Raw genomic sequence first — 20,678 nt, forward strand, 5'->3', positions numbered from 1 at the left:
ATCATATGAAAAGTCACAGGCGTTAAGTCTTCTCCGCTTTGTGGGTTGGGTTCGAATGAAAAATGGGCTAGGTTCCTATTATCGTTTTTTATCCTATAAGGCGGTAATGGTGTATTGGTCTCGTCTAGGATTCTAAACCCAACATTACAACTGTTCCCCGTGTTAATGCTAATAGTGCAAATAATCAATCCCAAGCCTCCAACCTCAACCCACAACCCAGTGTCGCGCAAACTATCACCCCCCGTATATTTTTTATACTCTAAGTAATGAAGAAACCAATCTTCCTTCACATGTGGGTTCATATACTTAACACCGTAAGAGTGCTAATGGTGGCGTGATTAAAAACCGCATTTCTTTGATTTTCCATACTATTTACGCAAACGCTCCCGGTGTCATCTACGCGCATTTGCAGCTTTACTTTCCCGTGGCAGTCGGCAACCATGTGAAAAGTCCAAACGGAAAGATTCTCGACGCTCGCCGTTGGCGGCTCTACTGAAAAATGTGTGGCCGCCCTGTTGTTCGTCTTCGCGCGTATGGGTTGCAGTATACCGTTCGCATCCAAAAACCTGAAGCCGACGTTGGCGTGGCTGCTCGCGCCAATGCAAATACTACAAAGGATTAACTTCTTTCCCGAGTAGTTCAAATCCACAGACATGCCCGTGACATCAACCCAAGATGCCTGGGTGTATTTTTTCTCGCCTGTGTAAGTCGTATAGACACAATCTACTCCAGCTACGTAGGGGTTGTTCATCGCCATATATAATAACTCAGACCAATGCTCGCAGCTGCTAAGCCGGCTTTTAGTAAGTCGTGGTCATATTCCTCGGTAACCTTCTTTACTGGTTTCTTTGGCTCGGGTTTTCCTACATGCGCCTTCTTCGATGGTTTTTCTACCTCTTTTTTTGGGTTCTCTACGAAGTGAGTAATGCCCTTGGTCATGTCAGAGTTCACGTCATTCACCCCAAACTTCATATCCTTAGTAGCTCGCTGAAGTTTGTTGTTGTAACCCACAACGGAATTGGTGTTAATAACCAAATTGCTGGGCATTAACCAACAACCAGGCGACAAAGCGTAATCCAGTCGCACTTTAGACTGCTGCACCGCTAATTGATATCTCTGCACCGATTTAGATATGTCATTTTCTATTATTGCAGACTCAAACAGGGTTAGGAATTCTTGTTGCGTTTCCTGTGAAGCGCCTTGGGATCCAACAATGGGGTTGCGGGTATTTACCTGCGCTCCCAGGATGCAGTACACGAATGCTTCTATGCTACGGTTAATCCTAGCGAAATTTCTTAAACCTTTTCCTTTCATTAACACAAACGGATCCCAAGTGCCGGGGTAGTTCGTTTGAATTCTAGTAATTAATGAATTATTGCCCTTATCACCACCCATATCACCGAACTCTAACTCATTACTTGGGTATTCCTGATGCCCGTAGTCGGCTGGCTTCTCACCATTGGCACCCCAAACGTAAATTATACCCAGCCCATGCGTCTTACCCTCCTTATAACGAAAATCTTTTTGCTGCGGTTTAAACTCATTAATTAACCTTTCTAGGGCAGCGGAGTCATAGCGGTTATTCATTGGATCAAATGCCTTATCTCCCGGTAGGGGTACGTTAAGCTCCTTCAACAACCTCCTTACCGTAAAGGCAACATGAAACCGCATAAATGAAATGTGAAACATGTCCGCGGCAACACCACAACCTTTAGTGGCAGCCCAAATAGCAAAGTTTAACTGCTGTGGCCAATACCGCATGTTGGGTCCTGCTAACCATTCCCTGGCCTCTTTACCTGACGTATGCTTCAACATCGTATTCTTATAGATATTTCTTAGTATTACGTTAAATGATTGTTTACCCACTGAAATCTTCAGGTGCGTTACCAGCTTTTCAAAGTTGTTTACACCACCTTCAGCGTTGTAAAATGGATAATCTTCCGTAGTTAACAATAAATTCCTTGGAAAATTAGCTGGAGCTTCCTTATGCGTAGGCTTGGGTGCCGGCTTGGCGGTCGCCTTTGGCTCCAAGTCCTCATTGCTGTACATTCGGGAGCCTTGGTAATAAATACCATCAGGTCTTCTCTCAAACTTACTAGGGTCTGCATGTGGGAACATCTTCCTAAATGCTTTCCAGTTATCATAGTTACGTTTGTCGCCATGAGGCCACTCCTCAATTTCATTCCCAAAAGCGTCGTACATTAGTATATAATGGATGTTATACCTTCACCACCTCAGTTGTACCCAGATGTTCCCACTAAGGACATAGGTCCTACAGAATTAAACGCCGAGAACTTCCGCTTGAATAAAGCAAATTTAATCCTCGCTTACTTAGAGGGTCAAACGAAGCACTATGAGGAGGTCAGGAAAAAGTATGCTAGAGCCCGAAGCATACTACATAAAATCGCGATAACTTCCGGCTCCATGTCCGTGGCGCTAACAGGCACCGGCGTTGCTACCTCACTCACCGGACCTGGAATAGTCGTTGGCGTTCCTTTGGCCAGCGTTGGGGCCATTTGCGGCATCGTTTCCGCTGTTACGACAGGCATTATAAAGCAATTGTCCGGTAAGATATCCAAGCACGACACTCACATAGCCCTAGCAAGAGCAAAGGCTAACACCATCGCCGACTTGGTGTCTCAGGCTTTGCGGGACCGCCGCATAGACGACGTGGAGTTCTCTTTGATCCTCGCGGAGGAAAAGAAATACGGGGAGCTAAAGTCGGGCAATAAAAAAACCATCGTGAAAGATCTTTCCGAGGAATCTCGCAAAAAGATCTACCAGGAGGCAAAGGAGGAGCTCCAAAGAAAACTCGCTCAGTAGACATCTGCTTTGAAAAGAACGTAGGGGGATTTCGACTGCACATTTCATCTTCTCGGAATCCATTCTAATAGGGGGTGGTTGGAGTCAATTTTGTAAAATATTTCGTAAATTACGTCGGGGTAATAAGGAATATCCTTATCCAGCCGACAAAACATCCACTCGGCTTTTGTCATATCAGAAACCTCAGGAATAGACTTGCCGGTAATTTCAGACAAAAGATAAGGAATAGCTTTGTAATATTTCCCTAGCTTTAATTTTTTCAACGTTTTCCGTAGACTTTGTGGGGTTGGCTCTTCTAAGTGGTCTATGATTTTCTTCCTTACTTCATCGTCTAAATATACCGGCCGAAGACCTTGGATATGACTCATCCAGTCTCGGAAGTATTTTATTCTTTTGTATGGGGTCTTCGTACGACCTCCATTGGCGTAATATTGCTCTTTGGTAGCATTTGGTACGGCATTACGAATATTCTTACCACACTCGTAACACTGTGCTGACGTGTCGTCTTCTATTTGCATTTTCTTACCACAACACCAGAAACCCCGAGGCTTGGGTATGTTAACTTTGAATCTTAGGCAAATTATACAGAAGTCATTGGTGAACTTTTTACATTCATGCATCGTATATCCAACAAATATTTTAACCTCCGTTCGCGGTACCCAACACAGCAGCAGTAAGGACACACCGCGGGAAATCCCGTAAATCTGCTGTACCCGCGTGCTTAATTCCGCGGGTTAAACCCGCAAATATACGACATCGATCGCGAGTCCCCCTTACTGCTGCTCTCTCGCAAGCTGGTGACGGTGGCGAAATAATTCCGAACTTGCCCTTCCGATGTCTTGCGAGGTAATGCGACGAAGCACGTGTTTCAGGTTAATTTATACTGCTCCGCGCTAATTTATTCAGTGAGAATAGCTCATGCTAACCGTCCTTTTGAAGCGTGTGAACTAGTTCATGCTAACCGTCCTTTTGAAGCGTATGAACTAGTTCATGCTAACCGTCCTTTTGAGGCGTGTGAACTAGTGCTATTATCCTTTTTTACAAGTACAGTATTGATATTTCTAGTTAGGCGGTCTTGAATTACGGCAGTCAACGAAAAACAACATGCGAGAAAACATTAATTTACGTCACATGATTGGCTGGTTATCCTCTTTTAATCATTTGGCAACATGGTGTTATTTATTGACAGCTTGTACATGCTAATTGATTAAACTGTAGACCAGAACTCTATAGCAGAAGCCCACAAAGGTTCCTTGCGTTATGTCCAGAAGACCCCTGGGTACTATTGTGTAACTTGTCTATTTTGTAGGGGAGGAATCAGGACGGGAAAAAAAGAAAGGTATTTTATGACTGGTTTACCACAGTAAATAAAAATTGAAGCCATTGATCAGACGCTTATTTCTTTAACATGACAAGTTTATCCCTTAGAACTGATCTTTGATTACAGAAAATACTGCTTTGAATAGCTTAATCAAAGCATGAATAATTAACCAAAATAATCTATTGCCTATGAAGTTGGAAAATTTTTAGAAATCCTAACTTATTAGAAGTCATCACCATCTGCACACTTCTTACAAAAGACAGTTGTCACAGAAATAACTGAATCTTCTGTTTTGTAACAAGATCTTTCCAAAAATAAAGAAAATATGAAATTGAAGACCATTTTGAACATGTAGCTTTATATTCTAGTAGATCATGGAGTCTTGCTATTGTTAAATATGAATGCTTATTGTGCTTTATACATACAGGGACACACACCCTCTAGATTCATCACTGTATCTTTAATGCTCAAAGAGTAGGAATAGTTTGACTCGATTCTATCGTTATGTTTCATTCTAACAACATCATCTTTCTGTACCTATTCTATTTGGCAATTAGTCCTCCAGCTCGAATTGGCTATTGACTCTTAGGCAATGATGGCGGGAATTAGATTACAGTGCGACTACTCCAACCATACCCTGGGGCCCAGAGGTTATTGCATTCTCGCTCCGGCATTTACTGTGCTGTGTTTTCTCAATATTCAGTACGAAAGTATGATATTTTTACGATTATTTTTTGGAGTCTGTGACGTCATACACTCAACATCGAACATCGCTCCATACATTTCTTTGTAGTTTATGATCAAAATATCAGTAGTAAAGGGAGAAAGAAATACCCAAACACCCCAAAATATAAATTATAGTCACAAGTAACGTGAAATAAGCACATTAGCCACCCTTTGGGCTTCATAGGAATAAAATAAATTAAGGATTTATATGCAAAGAAATGTATGGAGCGATGTTCGATGTTGAGTGTATGACGTCACAGACTCCAAAAAATAATCGTAAAAATATCATACTTTCGTACTGAATATTGAGAAAACACTTCATACAGTGATTATTGGACCTTTAAAGAGTATTCTTAGGAAGTTTCAGCTGAATCCAAGTTTGAGCGATTTTCGTCATAGTAGCACTTTAAGGTTTTGAAAGTTTCTTACCGTCTATAAATGAAGATTTTTCGTCTCTCCCATAACCTTCATCACACGATTACAAAGATGTATGACGACCGAAAGGGCTGATGGGACATACATATTGCTCCAGGCTTGGTACTTCATGTATGGAGACACAAGAGGTCCAGTGTCTTTCCATATAGTCTATGCTGATGTAAAACACGTATATTGCAGTCAAAACCGGTCTTTGCCCATGGTCAACATGGGGAATAAATCTACCTACCGATCATTGGTCGTTTCTCACCATGACACAGGGAGACCAACAGACTAGTTTTCTAAAAACAAAAACAAATCGGCGCAGGGCCTTAGAGGAAGGTGGTACTGCAGGCTATTGACTGGCTTCAATAATTAAGATTGAAAATAATTTCCAAAGCAAGATGGTACGTTAATGTAGGCTCAGATTTCAGCCGTTGGGATTTCGCGTACCTGCGATACTCTCCCCCGTTACTGGGGAGAGTATCGCAAGCGCACGAAACAATGGGGGAGAGTATCGCGGGCGCACAAAATCCCAATGGCTGAAATCTGAGCCTAGATGGTATGCATGAAAACTATATCTTGAGATCCGTATGAGTTAATTACCCAGAACAGAGGAAATAAACCATATATGCTTATTGCCAACGTTCGAGGTAATTTAGAATTTTATTCATCAATTGAGAAGGTTTTCTATTAATGATGAACTGAATTGCTCATTATAAGTGCAAAGTCAATATATAGTTATTAACAGGGTTAATAAATATATATTGCCCTTGCATTTAAATGAGGATTATAACAAAAATAAAGCCTTCGTTGTGAATAACAAAGAAAACCTTGTCAATTGATAAATAAATTGGGATATCCTGTTCAAAATACAAAATACAAATACGAATGGCAATAATTAAAGGCATAAATATGACAATCTATTTACTCCTTCTGTCATTGTTGCTGTTATTTAAAATTATTATCAGTATTATTATTACTAGTATATTTCTATTCTTGCAACTATGACACTAGTTATAAGAAAATAATTATGAATAATAAATATGAAAGCTTTGGCCCAATAGTAGCAATCATACAGGGCACATGTATGCATGCATGGATGATGATGATGATGATGATGATGATGATAACAATAATAATTTGTATACATCTTTGTAAAACCAGTCATGCAGATATTTGCTTGGACTATTCATGCCTGCAATATTCTGTATTCAAGGAGCAAAAATGTCTGACGTTGAAATAAACATATAATAATAATAATAATAATAATAATAATAATGAGATGAGATGAGCTGCCCATGGGTGGAGAATAGAGAAAAGAAAGATGAGAAGACGGTGAAGTAGTCGGTCTGCTGCATTGGGAATGGCATGTCGTATCCAGATGTTTAATAAACTGCATAATAATAATCATAACAACAACAGCAACAACAACAAAAATAATAATAATAATTGCTATTATTAAGCACTTGGCAGAGAAACTATTCTAAAAGAACAGCGAACCCTTAAGTACTTTGTCATCTCATGCCTTAGAACACTTCTGTCTTTCAAAATTGTATGAGCAGTTCACACAAGCGTTAGGGGATCTAGAGCACCTTTCCATAAGATTGGCCTAGACAGAATAGACGACTGTCGCGTTAATGTTATGTAACGGCCATACACTAGTTTTTTAGCTTGCTAGTTTTTTCCTGGGGACATTATATATAGAGACTTTTGTTTTACTTTTGAATAATTATTTTGATTTTCATGTATATATATAATTATTAATAGATATATTTTTATATTATTATTCTTTATATATATATATATATTTAGTATTATTAAGGTTTAAATATTATTCTAAATATTATTGTAATAAAAGTTTTTCCTTGAACCTCGAAATGGCTAATAAAGTTTCAAACATCATTATTATTATTACTATTATTATTACTATTATTATTATTATTATTATTATTATTATAGGTATGAGCATGCATATATGTGCCCTGTAGGGTTGCTACGATTTACATTCCGCACTTCAGATCATATATGATTATAATAATAATTATTAGTATTATCATATATATGACTTGAGGTGCAGAATGTGCTCACAAAAACAAGAAACAGTCACCCGTATAATGAGTGCATGCTCAGAACTAGCACAGTCTCTATAAGTCATGACATGACAAAATGCTGAGACCTTACTACTAACCACCAATCTCTTACCCAGAGCCTGCGTTTCTTCTGGCCTGCGGCGAGGAACAAGGGCTCTGGCATAATCCATTTTTTGAGACCAGGATTTCTTGGACTTCCGGTATAAGAGTGCTTACGTTAAAAGACTTGCCAAAAAAAAAAAAAAAAGTTCCCGATTTCTAATTCTTATTTTGAACGTAAGTAAATACAGAAATCTGTTTGAAAGCAGGTTTGAAAGCATGATTTTCATTGATTATGTTTCACTTCCGGAAAACTGCGCATGCGCCAAAAATGGATTATGACAGAGCCCTCGTTCTTTGCCGCAGGCCGAAAGAAACGCAGGCTGAAAGAAACGCAGGCTCTGGGTACGAGATTGACTAACCACTTAGTCTATTCTCAGTATATGGTTTTAAAGAACACAGTGATCAAGACCGGCCATATAGTGGTATCAACATAGACCACCCATTCTAATCATAGAGAATACGCAACCAAAGATCATGTGTGACATTCCATTCCATCTAAAAAAGCACCAGAGAATGGTACAACCAAAATTGACATGGTTGTCAAAGATAAAGAGTAGAAGAAGTGGCTTCTGATTGAAGGAACAGTGTGTGGAGTTGGCAAGCTATCAGAGAGACGACAATACAAGCAAGACAAATACAGAGAACTTAGGGCAGGCATCAAACATCAATTCCCTGATTATAGAAATTGTCAAGTAAATGTGATGTTTGACCTCCTCCCCGGGTATGTATCATCAAAGCCTGAAAACTGATCTAAATGAATATGTAACTGATAAGACACACAAGAAACACAGTACCTGATAATGAAAAGTCAAAAATGGATTTTGTCACTAAATGTTGAAATAGTGAAGAACTTTTATACCTATAAAGAAAGAAAGAGGAATAACAATACTGAAGTTCATACTTGTAATTATAGAATATAGATCAGAATAGCCCAGGAGTTATCTTGCTATGCTGCTTACAATGTAAATTCAAACTCAATAAAGTGTCAATAACAATAATAACAACATTATTAGTCAGGGTGAACACCTTACCATGACTAATAATGTTTAGGTGGCCCTCGGGATTAAAAATGATTTACATATATTATTATACAATATAAAAAATGTTGTAAATATAAAAGGAGAAGGATAAAACTGGTTGAAAAAGAAACTATACAAAATAAAAGATAAGACATATATATAACAACGATAATCTTATATAAACATGTGACTTGCAATTCAATATTTTTGACATCTCCAATTATTTATATCTTATAAGTTATATATATATATAAATATATATATATATATATATATATATATAAGTTATACATATATATAATTTTATTTTTATTTCTAGTTATACAATTTATATTTAATCTTCTATTATAAGTTTTAACACAGCTCTTGGGAAGAGCATTTTTGTATGATGAGACATCCATGTTTGAATAAAAAATAATATCTATATATATAAAATTATGTGATATAGGTAAAACTATTTGTCTAGAGAAAAAGGTTGATCATATTTCTGAAAAATGATAGTTTATAAAATATTCATAAAACCTTTCTATCCAATAAAGCACCCTTCATTAGTATTTAGGTGTGTGATCTATTAATGTGATAACGATATTGAGAATGAAGAATTTACTGTTACACTTTTGATCTGTTTACATTTAACTGGCCAACAATGTAGCATCGTTCTATAATAGATGAAACCTGGATTTTACATTGAGGAAGGTTACATTTGTGATAAAAAGTATAGAATTATATACAAATAATGAGAAGAGATAACTAGCTAAAAACTAGTTTGAGCTGGGTCAGTGTTTCTAATGAAACAGTAATTTAAAAAAGGTAAACTATACACTGGAAATAATGAAAAAAATTACTGAGGGACAGGTCAAAAATTAGAGGGGGGAAGGGTGGTGCTAATGGGGGGAGGGTCATTATTTTTCATGCAGGCTAAAAGGGAGGGCCTGAAAGAATTGTGCAAGTCTTAAGGGGAGGGCCAAATTTTTTTGTGCATAAAAATTAGGTGAAAAGAAATGTAAAAAATGAATTATGCTGTCACTGGATCAAGCTGATATTATCAAGTCTCCCAAAGGAAAGTTAAATCAAAAAGTTTTGTATTTTTGTTTTGTTTATTATATTTTTGAAGCCAACAGTTTTTAGAGCTCCTAAGTAAGCAAACAATTAATAAATAAATAAACAATTAATTCTAAACGTAATGAATCATGTAATTGTTGTTTTCGTTTTTTTGTTTTCAAATGAAATAACTGACTGTATGTATTAAGCTATGTAGTATGTGTATCACTTCCATCATATGTATACCAAGGGTGGAATTGAAAAAAGCCTTTGATTTAGGTGAATGCTCTATAGAAGATCCCACCTCAATATCGAAATTTAGTAAAAAGTTTGTAGTCTCTAAAGGGTGCGTTAAGAGCTATCTAGAACACTTAAAATTGCTTGAACTGTGGAAAGAAAAAAGAAAGGAAGACAAAACTGAAAAGAAATCTGCATAGGCAAAAAAAATGACGAAGACTACTGGATTGCAATGCTTGATGATGGCTCTTTGAGAAAACAAACTGTAGCTGTCCAAGATAATAAGTAGTTAGAGTTTCATAAACTGAAGTGCCGTGGTAAAAGGAAGGTTATAAATTTAATACAGTTCAGAGGCATATAACACACGATCTCCATGCAGTGGAACAAAATAGATGGGACAACTACAGAGAGGCTGGCAGTGACACTGATACTGATGCAAGTGCAGAATTTGCATTATCTTCAGATGATGATTGTGAGGAATAACAAATAATTATTGGCTGTACTTTGCTCACATACTGATGAAGAAGAAAATTGTGGTGAGGAAGAGATGACACAGAAGAGTTTGATACTAGAATGACGACTACTGTGGCAACAAGATCTGGAAGATGTGCAACTCGTCTACTACTAATTATTAAAAACAAGGTCAGCCTAAATTATAAGTTATGGGGGAGAGGAGGGCCAGAAAAAAATTTGCAATTTTTTTATATATAAGGAAAGGAGGGGCCACTAAAAAAATATACAGGCCAAAAATATAATGCACCAGCCCTACCCCTTTAATTTTTGACCTGTCCCTGACGTTGTGGATGCTAGTCCTTCATCAGAGTAAAAGTTAAAAGTAAGAGTCTTTTACTGCAATGAAGGACTAGCGTCCGAAACGTCAGTTTTATCATCTTTTCACAGTGTATAATTTACCTTTTTATCATTACTGTATGAATAATGAGATTTAATATAAAGAAAGAAATAAAAAATATTGGTCTTTTTCATTTTGGTTTATCAGAATTTCTCTTTAGAAATGTAGGAGAAGCTAGCATTGTGATATGTTACTGCAATTCCCAGTCACACGCAACCAACTAGACCTTCATCACAAACGAAAAATTGAGTTTTGGTGGACGTCAATCAAAAGAGTTTCTATTGTTTCTAATTGGTTTCTACACCAGGACTGATGTAAATACTCACGTGAATACGTGCAAAAACTGTTGCCCTTAACTCATGCTTCTTGTCGCTGTGCATTTCTCGCTCTGGATATATTTTCTCAAAAATGTCACAGGATTCCGTCTCCGAATCTTGACGCTTGACGGCAAAGCTATCGGTATTGACTATGATTTGAGTTTCTTCAAGATAGGATAAGTCAATACCGATAGCTTTGCAGTTAAGCTTCTGAAATTCAGAGTCGGAATCCTTAGACGTGTTTAAGAAACCCTTTTGATTGGCGTCCACCAAAACTCAAATTTTCTTTTGTGATTTAGGTCTCAGTTGGTCGCGTGTGACTGGGAATCGCACTAAGTGATGGGACATACTAGTGATGGATTTCGACATGGCAGCTCTATGAACATGAAGTGGAATATAAGAAAGTGTAGAGGTGTTGTAAAAAATATTGCTTCTATTGATGGGATATAATATGGCATGGCGTTGCATATGAAGTAAAGTGTAACTAGCTAGCATGATTAAAGAAAAGCATAAGTTTTAGTGTTGTGGAAAATGAAAATGACCATAATAGGAAAATAAATACTGAATGGGTGTTGATGTGAGAATGAAATTCGAAGCAGCAGTAATAATAAACGAAGCATCCCGTCGTAAATGAAGTGGTATACGTATATATTAGTAAGCGGTTATTTAGGCGCTGAGCTGAGATTTGGTTGAGGGGTAGTAATAGAGAAAGGTGGCTTACCTTGGTTTGAGAGCAGGCTTGGAATTGTTGAATAATATGCAGGTTGGGTTGAACTAGAAGTGGAAGTAAAAGGTGGAGTAATATTAACGAGGAGTGCAGTAGTAGTACAGCAGCAGGCATGGAGAGACGCATAATGAGAGGGTTGGAATCGAGCTCGTTCGGTCGGTCGGTCGCTCGTCGCCAGAAGATGGGAAGAGAAAGATCGGCCGCGAGGTACCTGAAGGCATCATGAAGCCTAATGACGGTTTAAATCGGTATCTACACGAAGAACTGTGTGGATTCGTACTCGCTGGTAACACGGGAAGGGTTTGGTGTGTTTGGTCATCTACAATGGGGGTTTTGTATTACCTGCTGGAGTGCCGAGCCTCGATGCGGGATCTGTGTTTGGGCACCTTCATGAGGAGTTCGTTGGGCCATAGAAGAGGTGGCCGTAAGGCGAGGAGCAAAGTGGAAGTTGGCCAAAGACTTGTTGTCCGTATTGTTTTTGTTAGCAGGAGCCTATGTGTTTGTTGAGTAGTGGGTTTCCTGTGGTGCGCCATTTTGTATATTGTTGGGTTCCCGGATGCAGTATGGCAGACGCGTTGGCGGCAGCGTGGTGACGTCTTAAGTCACGTAGAGAAGGGGTTGTTAGGAAGCCAATTGAGTGTTGTCGGTGCGTGGAATTAGTGTCTAGACAGATTTAAAGAGGCGAATTTTTAATGGTTTTTTTTTTGGTTAGGAAAGGTATTTTGTTTATTTGTTGGTGAAAACGATAATTTTTCTGGAATTGTCTGTGATCAGACAAATTGTCTTGACTTTTTGGGAGCAATTTTTTGTACTTTCTGTTGAACTTTGAAGGCGCCTTTGTTTTGTGTGTTTTTGTTTTTTTGCTTAAACAGCTTTAGAAAGGCCTAAGACAGAAGAGTTTAAAATATTTGAAAAATGCTATAACATGTGAGAAAGAAAAGTTTACTAGGTAATAGCATAATGATAAATGGAAATGTTTAGCAATGTTTGGAAAGACGAATGTGTATTGCTTGGAGGCATAAGTAAATAGATCCCAAACATGGGTTATCTAGCATAGAATTTGTAAATGGACTCTAAAATAAATGATAAAATAACTTGACTAGAGTGATTTTGAATAGTCAACTTAATACATGGTAGTAGAATTCTTGATTAAAATAGTTATGGAGGAGTGAAGTAAGACCCCTCCCAAAAAAAAAAAAAAAAAAAAAAAAAATACATGAATAAGTTCATAAATTTCTAAATGAATGAATGAATGAATGAATGAATGAATGAATGAATGAATGAATGGATGGATGGATGGATGGGTGGGCGGGTGGGTGGATGGATGGATGGATGAATGAATGAATGAAAATATAAATCATAATTGAAATTAAAATCAGCTATTACATAAAGAACAGTCACAACAATGGTCTAATTTTCTTATACCCAAAAGTGAAAATTCATCAGTGCTCTTAGCATTACCATTGACAATCTATAACGCGTTTGGACAATCATCAGCATCAATGTAGCAATCTTTAACGTGGTTCAACAAACATTTGCATGATTCAAATAAACATTGAGAAAAATAGCAATCATTAACGTTTTTCTTTAATAACATAATGTTAGTGAGCAAAATCTCTCTGGCGTTGCAATTAGTGCTCTAGATTCTATTTCTTGGTAGCATATCGTACAAAAAGTGACTGCTATCGCTAAATGTAGGTCGTCTATTACGTTCAACGGCTTCTTCATATCCTTCAGAAGTTAAGGTTATCGATTTTACACAGTAGATGTAAATCAGCTTTTGTTCTATCTTAATTTTTTTGTGAATTGTTATATTTTGGAGACAACTTTTTAGCAGCAGTAAGGGGGACACGCGAAGCGCCGGCACGACCAAAAAAAAATACAAAGAAATGTATGGGGTGACGAGGCCCTGCAGGGGGTCTTGCGCGATCCGTCGGCAGCCGCGCGACAAGTCCTTACTGCTGCTGTGTTGGGTACCGCAAACGGAGGTTAAAATATTTGTCGGATATACGATGCATGAATGTAAAAGGTTCACCAATGATTTCTGTGTGATTTGTCTTAGAAGAGTGTATGGATTGTCAGTGCCTCGACAACCATGTTTCGACTACCTTTTTTTGCGTGTCCCAAGAGATGCGTATGCGTGTCCCCAAAAGATGTGTATGCGTGTCCCAAAAGATGTGCATGCGTGTCCCAAAAGACGTAGAATGTTAAGTATAAGGTTGTTAAATTGTTAAAGATATATGCATGAGTCATTTAAAAGATGTCTTAGAATGTTGAGTGTATGGTTGTTAAATTGTCCGCGATAAATACAAGAAAAGGCTTAGTTAGAAGGGAGGTGAATCGCCTCCCCTCTTATTCACAGCCTTAGAAGAGTGTATGGATTGTCAGTGCCTTTTTTCTGTGTCCCAAAAGAGTGTATGCGCGTTCCAAAAGATGGGAGAGGAACGATCCGTTCCCCTATCGACGCCGTGGTAGTTGTGCCAAAGTCGCTACGTAGCCCGGTAGGCGAATTCCTCGTATTGTCTTTTGCGCTCGGTAGAGACCTTCCAAGATTTCCAAAAGTATTTGTATTGTCCGCTGTTTTCCCAGCATGTATGCAGCTATACCCGTAGCTATGTACAAATACATGCTATATCTGTGGACAAACAGGTATCTACCATATGGATCCATAGTGTTTGTCCATGGATCCATAGGTGTCTAGACACAAAAAACATGTGGTTGTAGATATATATGGCCACACCCAGGATACTATCCGAAGAGGAGATCGCAGACCTTTTGGAAGACCGAAAGAATGGTATGGGGCTGCAGAAGGTAGCTAGGAAATACGGTATAGGAATACCCAAAATACGCAGGATAGAAAAAGAAAATGGCGTAGAGGTTGCAATACCCGAAAAGCCACCAACCACGGATCTGCAGAAACATTTCCTGGAAGTGCAGGATTCTTTTGCTATTGTCCTCGACAACCTACGGAAAACGAAAGAAGAATTGCTGCTGCGCATAGGCGATCTGGAGAAACAGCTGCCAACCAGCGATTTGGAAAGCCTATCCAGCGAGGCAGAGGATTTGTCCGAAGAAGTAGAGGAGATATCCACGAAAATAGACTGGCAAATAGCTGGGAATGTGCTATTCGCCGTCTTGGGTATTGGAGCGCTTGTCTGGGCCGCCAGACAAGAACCCAAAGTTGTATACAAATATATTCCAGAGCCACCAAAAAAACCAAGCTCTCGAATTCCGGAGATGGAGTAGCCGAAAGATGTCCCAAAAGATGTAGATCCATATTTCTAGGGATGTAGATCCATATTTCTAGGGATGTCGATCCATATTTCTAGGGATGTCGATCCATATTTCTAGGGATGTCGATAGATGTCTTGGTTTGTGCAAAGAGTTCGAAAATACGACTTTATTTTTCTTGTTGTTTGTTAGGGATTAACGATAACAAAACAACAAGAATAATAGAGACCCCTTCCAAAGCGCGCTCTTGACGATGGCCGCGAAAGAAAGCGTTAAGGACTTTATGCGATATCCGCTGTAGAGCTGTTTAAAAGACACTTCAGAATGTTAAGTATAAGGTTGTTAAATTGTTAAGTATGTCTGCGTGTGCTGTTTAAAAGATGTCTTAGAATGTTGAGTGTATGGTTGTTAAATTGTTAAAGATATATGTGCATGTGCTGTTTAAAAGACACCTAAGAATGTTAAGTATAAGGTCGTTAAATTGTTAAAGATATCCGCTGCATGTGCTGTTTAAAAGATGTCTTAGAATGTTAAGCGTATGGTTGTTAAATTGTTAAAGACATCTTATATGAGTCGTTTAAAAGACACCTAAGAATGTTAAAGATAAGGTTATCATGTTGTTGGGTGTGTCTGCGTGTGCTGTTTGGGGGATGTCTTAGAACGTTAAAGATAAGGTTATCATATTGTTAAGGACTATTATTTCTTTTCTTAAAAAAAAAAAAAAAGAAATATCCTTATCCTTGGGTATATTTTCTTAAAAAAAAAGAAATAATAGTCCTTAACAATATGATAACCTTATCTTTAACGTTCTGAAGTGCTGTTTAAAAGACACACGCAGTATGTCCTTAACAATTTAACAACCATACACTCAACATTCTAAGACATCTTTTAAATGACTCATGCATATGTCTTTAACGATTTAACAACCTTATACTTAACATTCTAAGACCGCTGCGGCTGTCAAAGAAGTGACCAACATATTTGGCAATGCCTCTACGACGGTCAAGGCGGCTTTAAAGAGTACTTAGATCGCTTTGAGGCCTGGCATGCCGATAATGAGGCCGCAAGGAAAGCCCGTAGAAGTTAGAAAGGACCTAAGATAGTAAAATAGGGTTTGCGCAAAGAGTCTCAAATCCCATTCTTATTTTTATTTATTATTATTAAGGATATTTAATAATAATAAATAAAAATAAGGACCCCTTTTAAAGGGCGCTTGCAGAATCTAATAATAAACATTAAGTATAAGGTTGTTAAATCGTTAAAGACATATGCATGAGTCATTTAAAAGATGTCTTAGAATGTTGAGTGTATGGTTGTTAACAACCTTATACTTAACATTCTACGTCTTTTGGGACACGCATGCACATCTTTTGGGACACGCATACACATCTTTTGGGGACACGCATACGCATCTTTTGGGACACGCAAAAAAAGGTAGTCGAAACATGGTTGTCGAGGCACTGACAATCCATACACTCTTCTAAGACAAATCACACAGAAATCATTGGTGAACCTTTTACATTCATGCATAGTATATCCGACAAATATTTTAACCTCCGTTTGCGGTACCCAACACAGCAGCAGTAAGGACTTGTCGCGCGGCTGCCGACGGATCGCGCAAGACCCCCTGCAGGGCCTCGTCACCCCATACATTTCTTTGTATTTTTTTTTGGTCGTGCCGGCGCTTCGCGTGTCCCCCTTACTGCTGCTTTTTTAAAAGAATGCTGAATAAAGAAAACGCTAATGATTCCTTTTTTTCTTTAAATGTTTATTTGAATAATGCAAATATTTGTCGAACCACGTTAAATAATGCTACATTGATGCTCATGATTGTCCAAACGCGTTATAGATTGTCAATGGCTATGCTAATAGCACTAATGAACTTTCACTTTTGGGTAAATGATTGTCAATTAACGCAACCGTTTGTCAATTCGTGTTATTGAAGTTTAATAACGCGCACAAGAAAATACATTCCGCGCACATGAATGTACAAACGCGCTATTGATAGTCTATTAATGTCAATGAATGTACACGCATATTCAAGTAGTATCGTTATTGAAAGTTGATCCGCGCTAATGATGTTACTTGTGGTGTTGATGAACGTACATTTAACACGTTATTGATACAACTATTGGCACAAATGAATGTACATTTTCTGTTAATGAACAGCAAAAGGTGCACATGGTCTTCGTATAAGGCGCAGATTCAAATTTTTAACTCAGTTGCACTGCGAAGACTTCGAATTAATGAGGTAAGACTTTCTTATTTTACGCGTAGAAAATACTTATTTTCGCTAGCATTACTTAATAGGAAAACTCTTAAAAAAGACTGAAATTAAAACGTATAGAGAGGTAGTGGGGTATTTGTGTTTTTTTAAAATTCAGATTCTTTGATTTTGGAGTAAATTTTAGAACTTTAAAAGAAACAGCAGAAAATGAAGGCTTTTAAAATTCTTTGTTAAAACGTTTCTTTTAAACTAGATAAAAATCTAGTTTAAAGGGCTACATTTTACTAGGTTTTGTGCCTCAAAATGTGTCTCGTGCGCGAGGTAAACCGATTCATTCAAGTCTCCTACTATACCGAATCATAGTTAATAGACGTCAAACCGAACGCAAACATGGTTTTATGTTTACGCGTAGAAAATTTATTTTTGTAAGCATTACTGTAGAAACTCCTAAAAAAGATTGAAATTATAAAGTATAGAGAAATGGATACTTAAACTCAAAACTAATGTGACATACACAGCAGAAATACTCGCTTCAGTAATCTAAATCTGAGTTGCCAGAGACATACAAAGGAAACAGAAGGTGGACGTGCATTTGCTGTACGATCGATTAAAGAATGGAATGTTTACCAAAAGACATGAAACTTTCCAGAGAGTAATAAGACTTTTAAAAACAAACTTTGTAATGATATTTTAACTAAAAAAAGTGATCAAATTTTCGTGTAGTTTTAAATTCTTAATTAATCATTATTTATTTATTTATTTATTTATCGGATTGATGGATTGATTGATTGATGAATTGATTTAGTTCCATACATTTATTTAGTTCCATAAACTTATTTAGTTTCATGCAATTATTTAATTAGTTTCATACATTTATTTAGTGCCATACATTAAATATTCAGTGACACACATTAAATATTTAGTGCTACACATTAAATATTTAGTGCCACACATTAAATAATTAGAAATTAGAAATTATAATTTCTAAACGAGTACGTCACGGAAAAGATTGACAACTGGGTGAACGAGATCACCAAATTAGCAGAATTTGCTCTATCACAGCCACAGGCCTGTTACGCTGCCTACACGTTTGGCTTAAAACATCGCTGGACGTACTTTCTTCGCACACTTCCAGATATCTCAGACCTACTGAAACCTTTAGAAGCTGCCATCTCCGACGTGTTTATACCCGCCATGACACAAAAAGATTGTGATGAAGATGATCGCAAGATTTTATCGCTACCGACACGATATGGAGGTATCGGTATTACTAACCCGTGTATTGACGCAAAGTATGAATTCTCATCGTCAGTCAAAGTAAGTGCCCCACTTGTGGAGAAGATTATCTCCCAGTCTCACGAGTTGCCAGATGAAATTGAAGTGAAAACAGCAAAGCAGAAATGTTACACTGAGAAAGAAAAAGCATCCAAAGATGCGTTTGAAAGCCTGAAGGAAAGTCTACCAAAGATTACAGCCAGATCCTTGGACTTAGCCGCAGAGAAAGGAGCATCAACCTGGTTAACTGTAATTCCTCTTAAGGAAATGGGATTCGACTTGAACAAGAGAGAATTTAGAGACGCTTTACGTCTCCGTTATAATTGGTCTTTCAGAGACATTCCATCAAAGTGTGTATGTGGTGAAGATTTCTCGGTCGATCACGCAATGATATGTAAACGTGGTGGATTCGTAATTCAACGTCACAACGAATTACGCAATCTGGAGGCTGAGCTTCTTAGCACAGTATGCAACGACGTAGAGATTGAGCCCTTGTTACAATCAATCTCAGATGAGAAACTAAGCAAAGGAGCAAACAAAGCTGCAGACGCAAGACTTGACATCCATGCACGAGGTTTCTGGGAGAAGCAACGTTCTGCCTTTTTTTGACGTAAGGGTTTGTCACCCAAATGCAGATACGTACAAAGATCTAGATCTACCCAAAATCTACAAGCTACATGAAAATGACAAGAAGCGGAAATACACCGAAAGAGTAAACGAAATCGAACATGGAACATTTACTCCCCTTGTCTTTTGTACAACAGGAGGTATGAGTAAAGAATGCAAAACATATCACAGCAGGCTTGCTGAACTGATAGCCCGAAAGAAAGGTGAAGAGTACCACAAAACAATGGCATGGATTAGGGCCAAGACTTGTTTCTCTCTGTTAAGATCTGCACTTGTATGTCTACGAGGCTCAAGGACTATAAAAAGAACTTATAATGATATAAACAACATAGACTTAGACATTCAGGTTGCTGAAAGCGCCATTTTATAAATTTAGATTTTTAGCTTATTAACGTAGATTTTTAGATAAAGATACATAGTTATATATTTAATATATATTTCAATTTTCCTTATTAGTCAGTTTTTCATCTTACAATTCCTTCTTCTTTGTAAGTATTATATATTAATATATTCATATTTAAATAATGGACAAATTCTATTCGTTTTTTACAATCTTGAAAAAATGTATAAATATTTAAAATTTATTAATTATTGATTAGAGATTATTGTTATTATTAATTATTGATTAAAGACTATATATCCTTAAATAATTATAATTAGTGCCACAAATTAAATATTTAGTGCCACACATTAAATATTTAGTGCCACACATTAAATATTTAGTGCTACACATTAAATATTCAGTGCCACACATTAAATATTCAGTGGCACACATTAAATATTTAGTGCTACACATTAAATATTCAGTGCCACACATTAAATATTCAGTGCCACACATTAAATATTTTAGTGCCACACATTAAATATTTAGTGCCACACATTTAATATTTAGTGCCACACATTAAATATTTTAGTGCCACACATTAAATATTTTAGTGCCACACATTAAATATTTAGTGCCACACATTAAATATTTAGTGCCACACATTAATTATTCAGTGCCACACATTAAATATTTAGTGCCACACATTAAATATTCAGTGCCACACATTAAATATTTAGTGCCACACATTAAATATTCAGTGCCACACATTAAGAGAAGATGTCTGTAAAAACCAGACAATCGTGACAAAGCTCAAAATATAGATTTTGCTCATATTTTAACCATAGATAGACCATAACATGAAACAAATCATGAGGTATTTTGTTTGAAAAAAAATTGCATTTTTTACGAGAAAATCGCGAAAAATGAAATTTCGTCAAATCGCTGCTTTGAGACGGTCAGATTTTAAGTCAACTTTGGTGGCCTCGTGTGGCAAACTTAAATACTCTTATGACTTCAAACCTTCTTAAAATTGTTAATTGACATCTTAAGTTTAGTCCAAAGGCTTTATAAAAATTTCTAGCTACTTTTTGATATTATTTTAAATTTATTTTAAAGTTATACTTTACGCCTTATGAAAAATAGTGTAAAAACAAAAAAAATATTTTACTATGTGCTACCCAAAATTATTCAATAATATTTCGTATACTTAAAGTCAAGATATTAAATATATGACTATGAAAAAAACAGCTTGGGTAAATGTGATGGAGCGAAGTTATGGAGCTTCGAACTTTCGCAAAATCGTGCTTCGGTCTAAGGTCTACG

The 20,678-nt window shown here is 37.1% G+C and overlaps 1 protein-coding gene and 1 pseudogene across 5 annotated transcripts in view; one reads left to right on the forward strand and one right to left on the reverse strand.

Annotated features, from left to right (window-relative positions):
* Nucleotides 1-20,678, reverse strand: part of LOC116303072 (uncharacterized) — a 57,074-nt gene that overhangs the window by 17,480 nt on the left and 18,916 nt on the right. For 2 of the 5 annotated variants that reach the window (XM_089030048.1, XM_089030047.1), the window contains exons 2-6: nucleotides 12,013-12,333; nucleotides 11,665-11,717; nucleotides 8,274-8,338; nucleotides 5,535-5,586; nucleotides 5,300-5,460 (exon numbers count right to left, since the gene is read on the reverse strand). In XM_089030048.1, the coding sequence (XP_088886174.1) occupies nucleotides 5,579-5,586; nucleotides 8,274-8,338; nucleotides 11,665-11,717; nucleotides 12,013-12,081 (195 nt within the window). In that variant the 5' untranslated portion in view covers nucleotides 12,082-12,333 and the 3' untranslated portion in view covers nucleotides 5,300-5,460; nucleotides 5,535-5,578. The remainder of the gene's footprint in view (nucleotides 1-5,299; nucleotides 5,461-5,534; nucleotides 5,587-8,273; nucleotides 8,339-11,664; nucleotides 11,718-12,012; nucleotides 12,334-20,678) is intronic. The other 3 variants (XM_089030049.1, XM_089030051.1, XM_089030050.1) reach the window with 3 other exon arrangements.
* Nucleotides 18,113-19,498, forward strand: LOC148911272 (uncharacterized; annotated as a pseudogene).

The sequence above is a fragment of the Actinia tenebrosa genome, unplaced genomic scaffold (genome assembly GCF_029948245.1).
Source record: "Actinia tenebrosa isolate PJP-AT-01 unplaced genomic scaffold, QUT_ActTen_1.0 PGA_scaffold14__42_contigs__length_11649687, whole genome shotgun sequence".
NCBI classification, from domain to species: Eukaryota; Metazoa; Cnidaria; class Anthozoa; order Actiniaria; family Actiniidae; genus Actinia; species Actinia tenebrosa.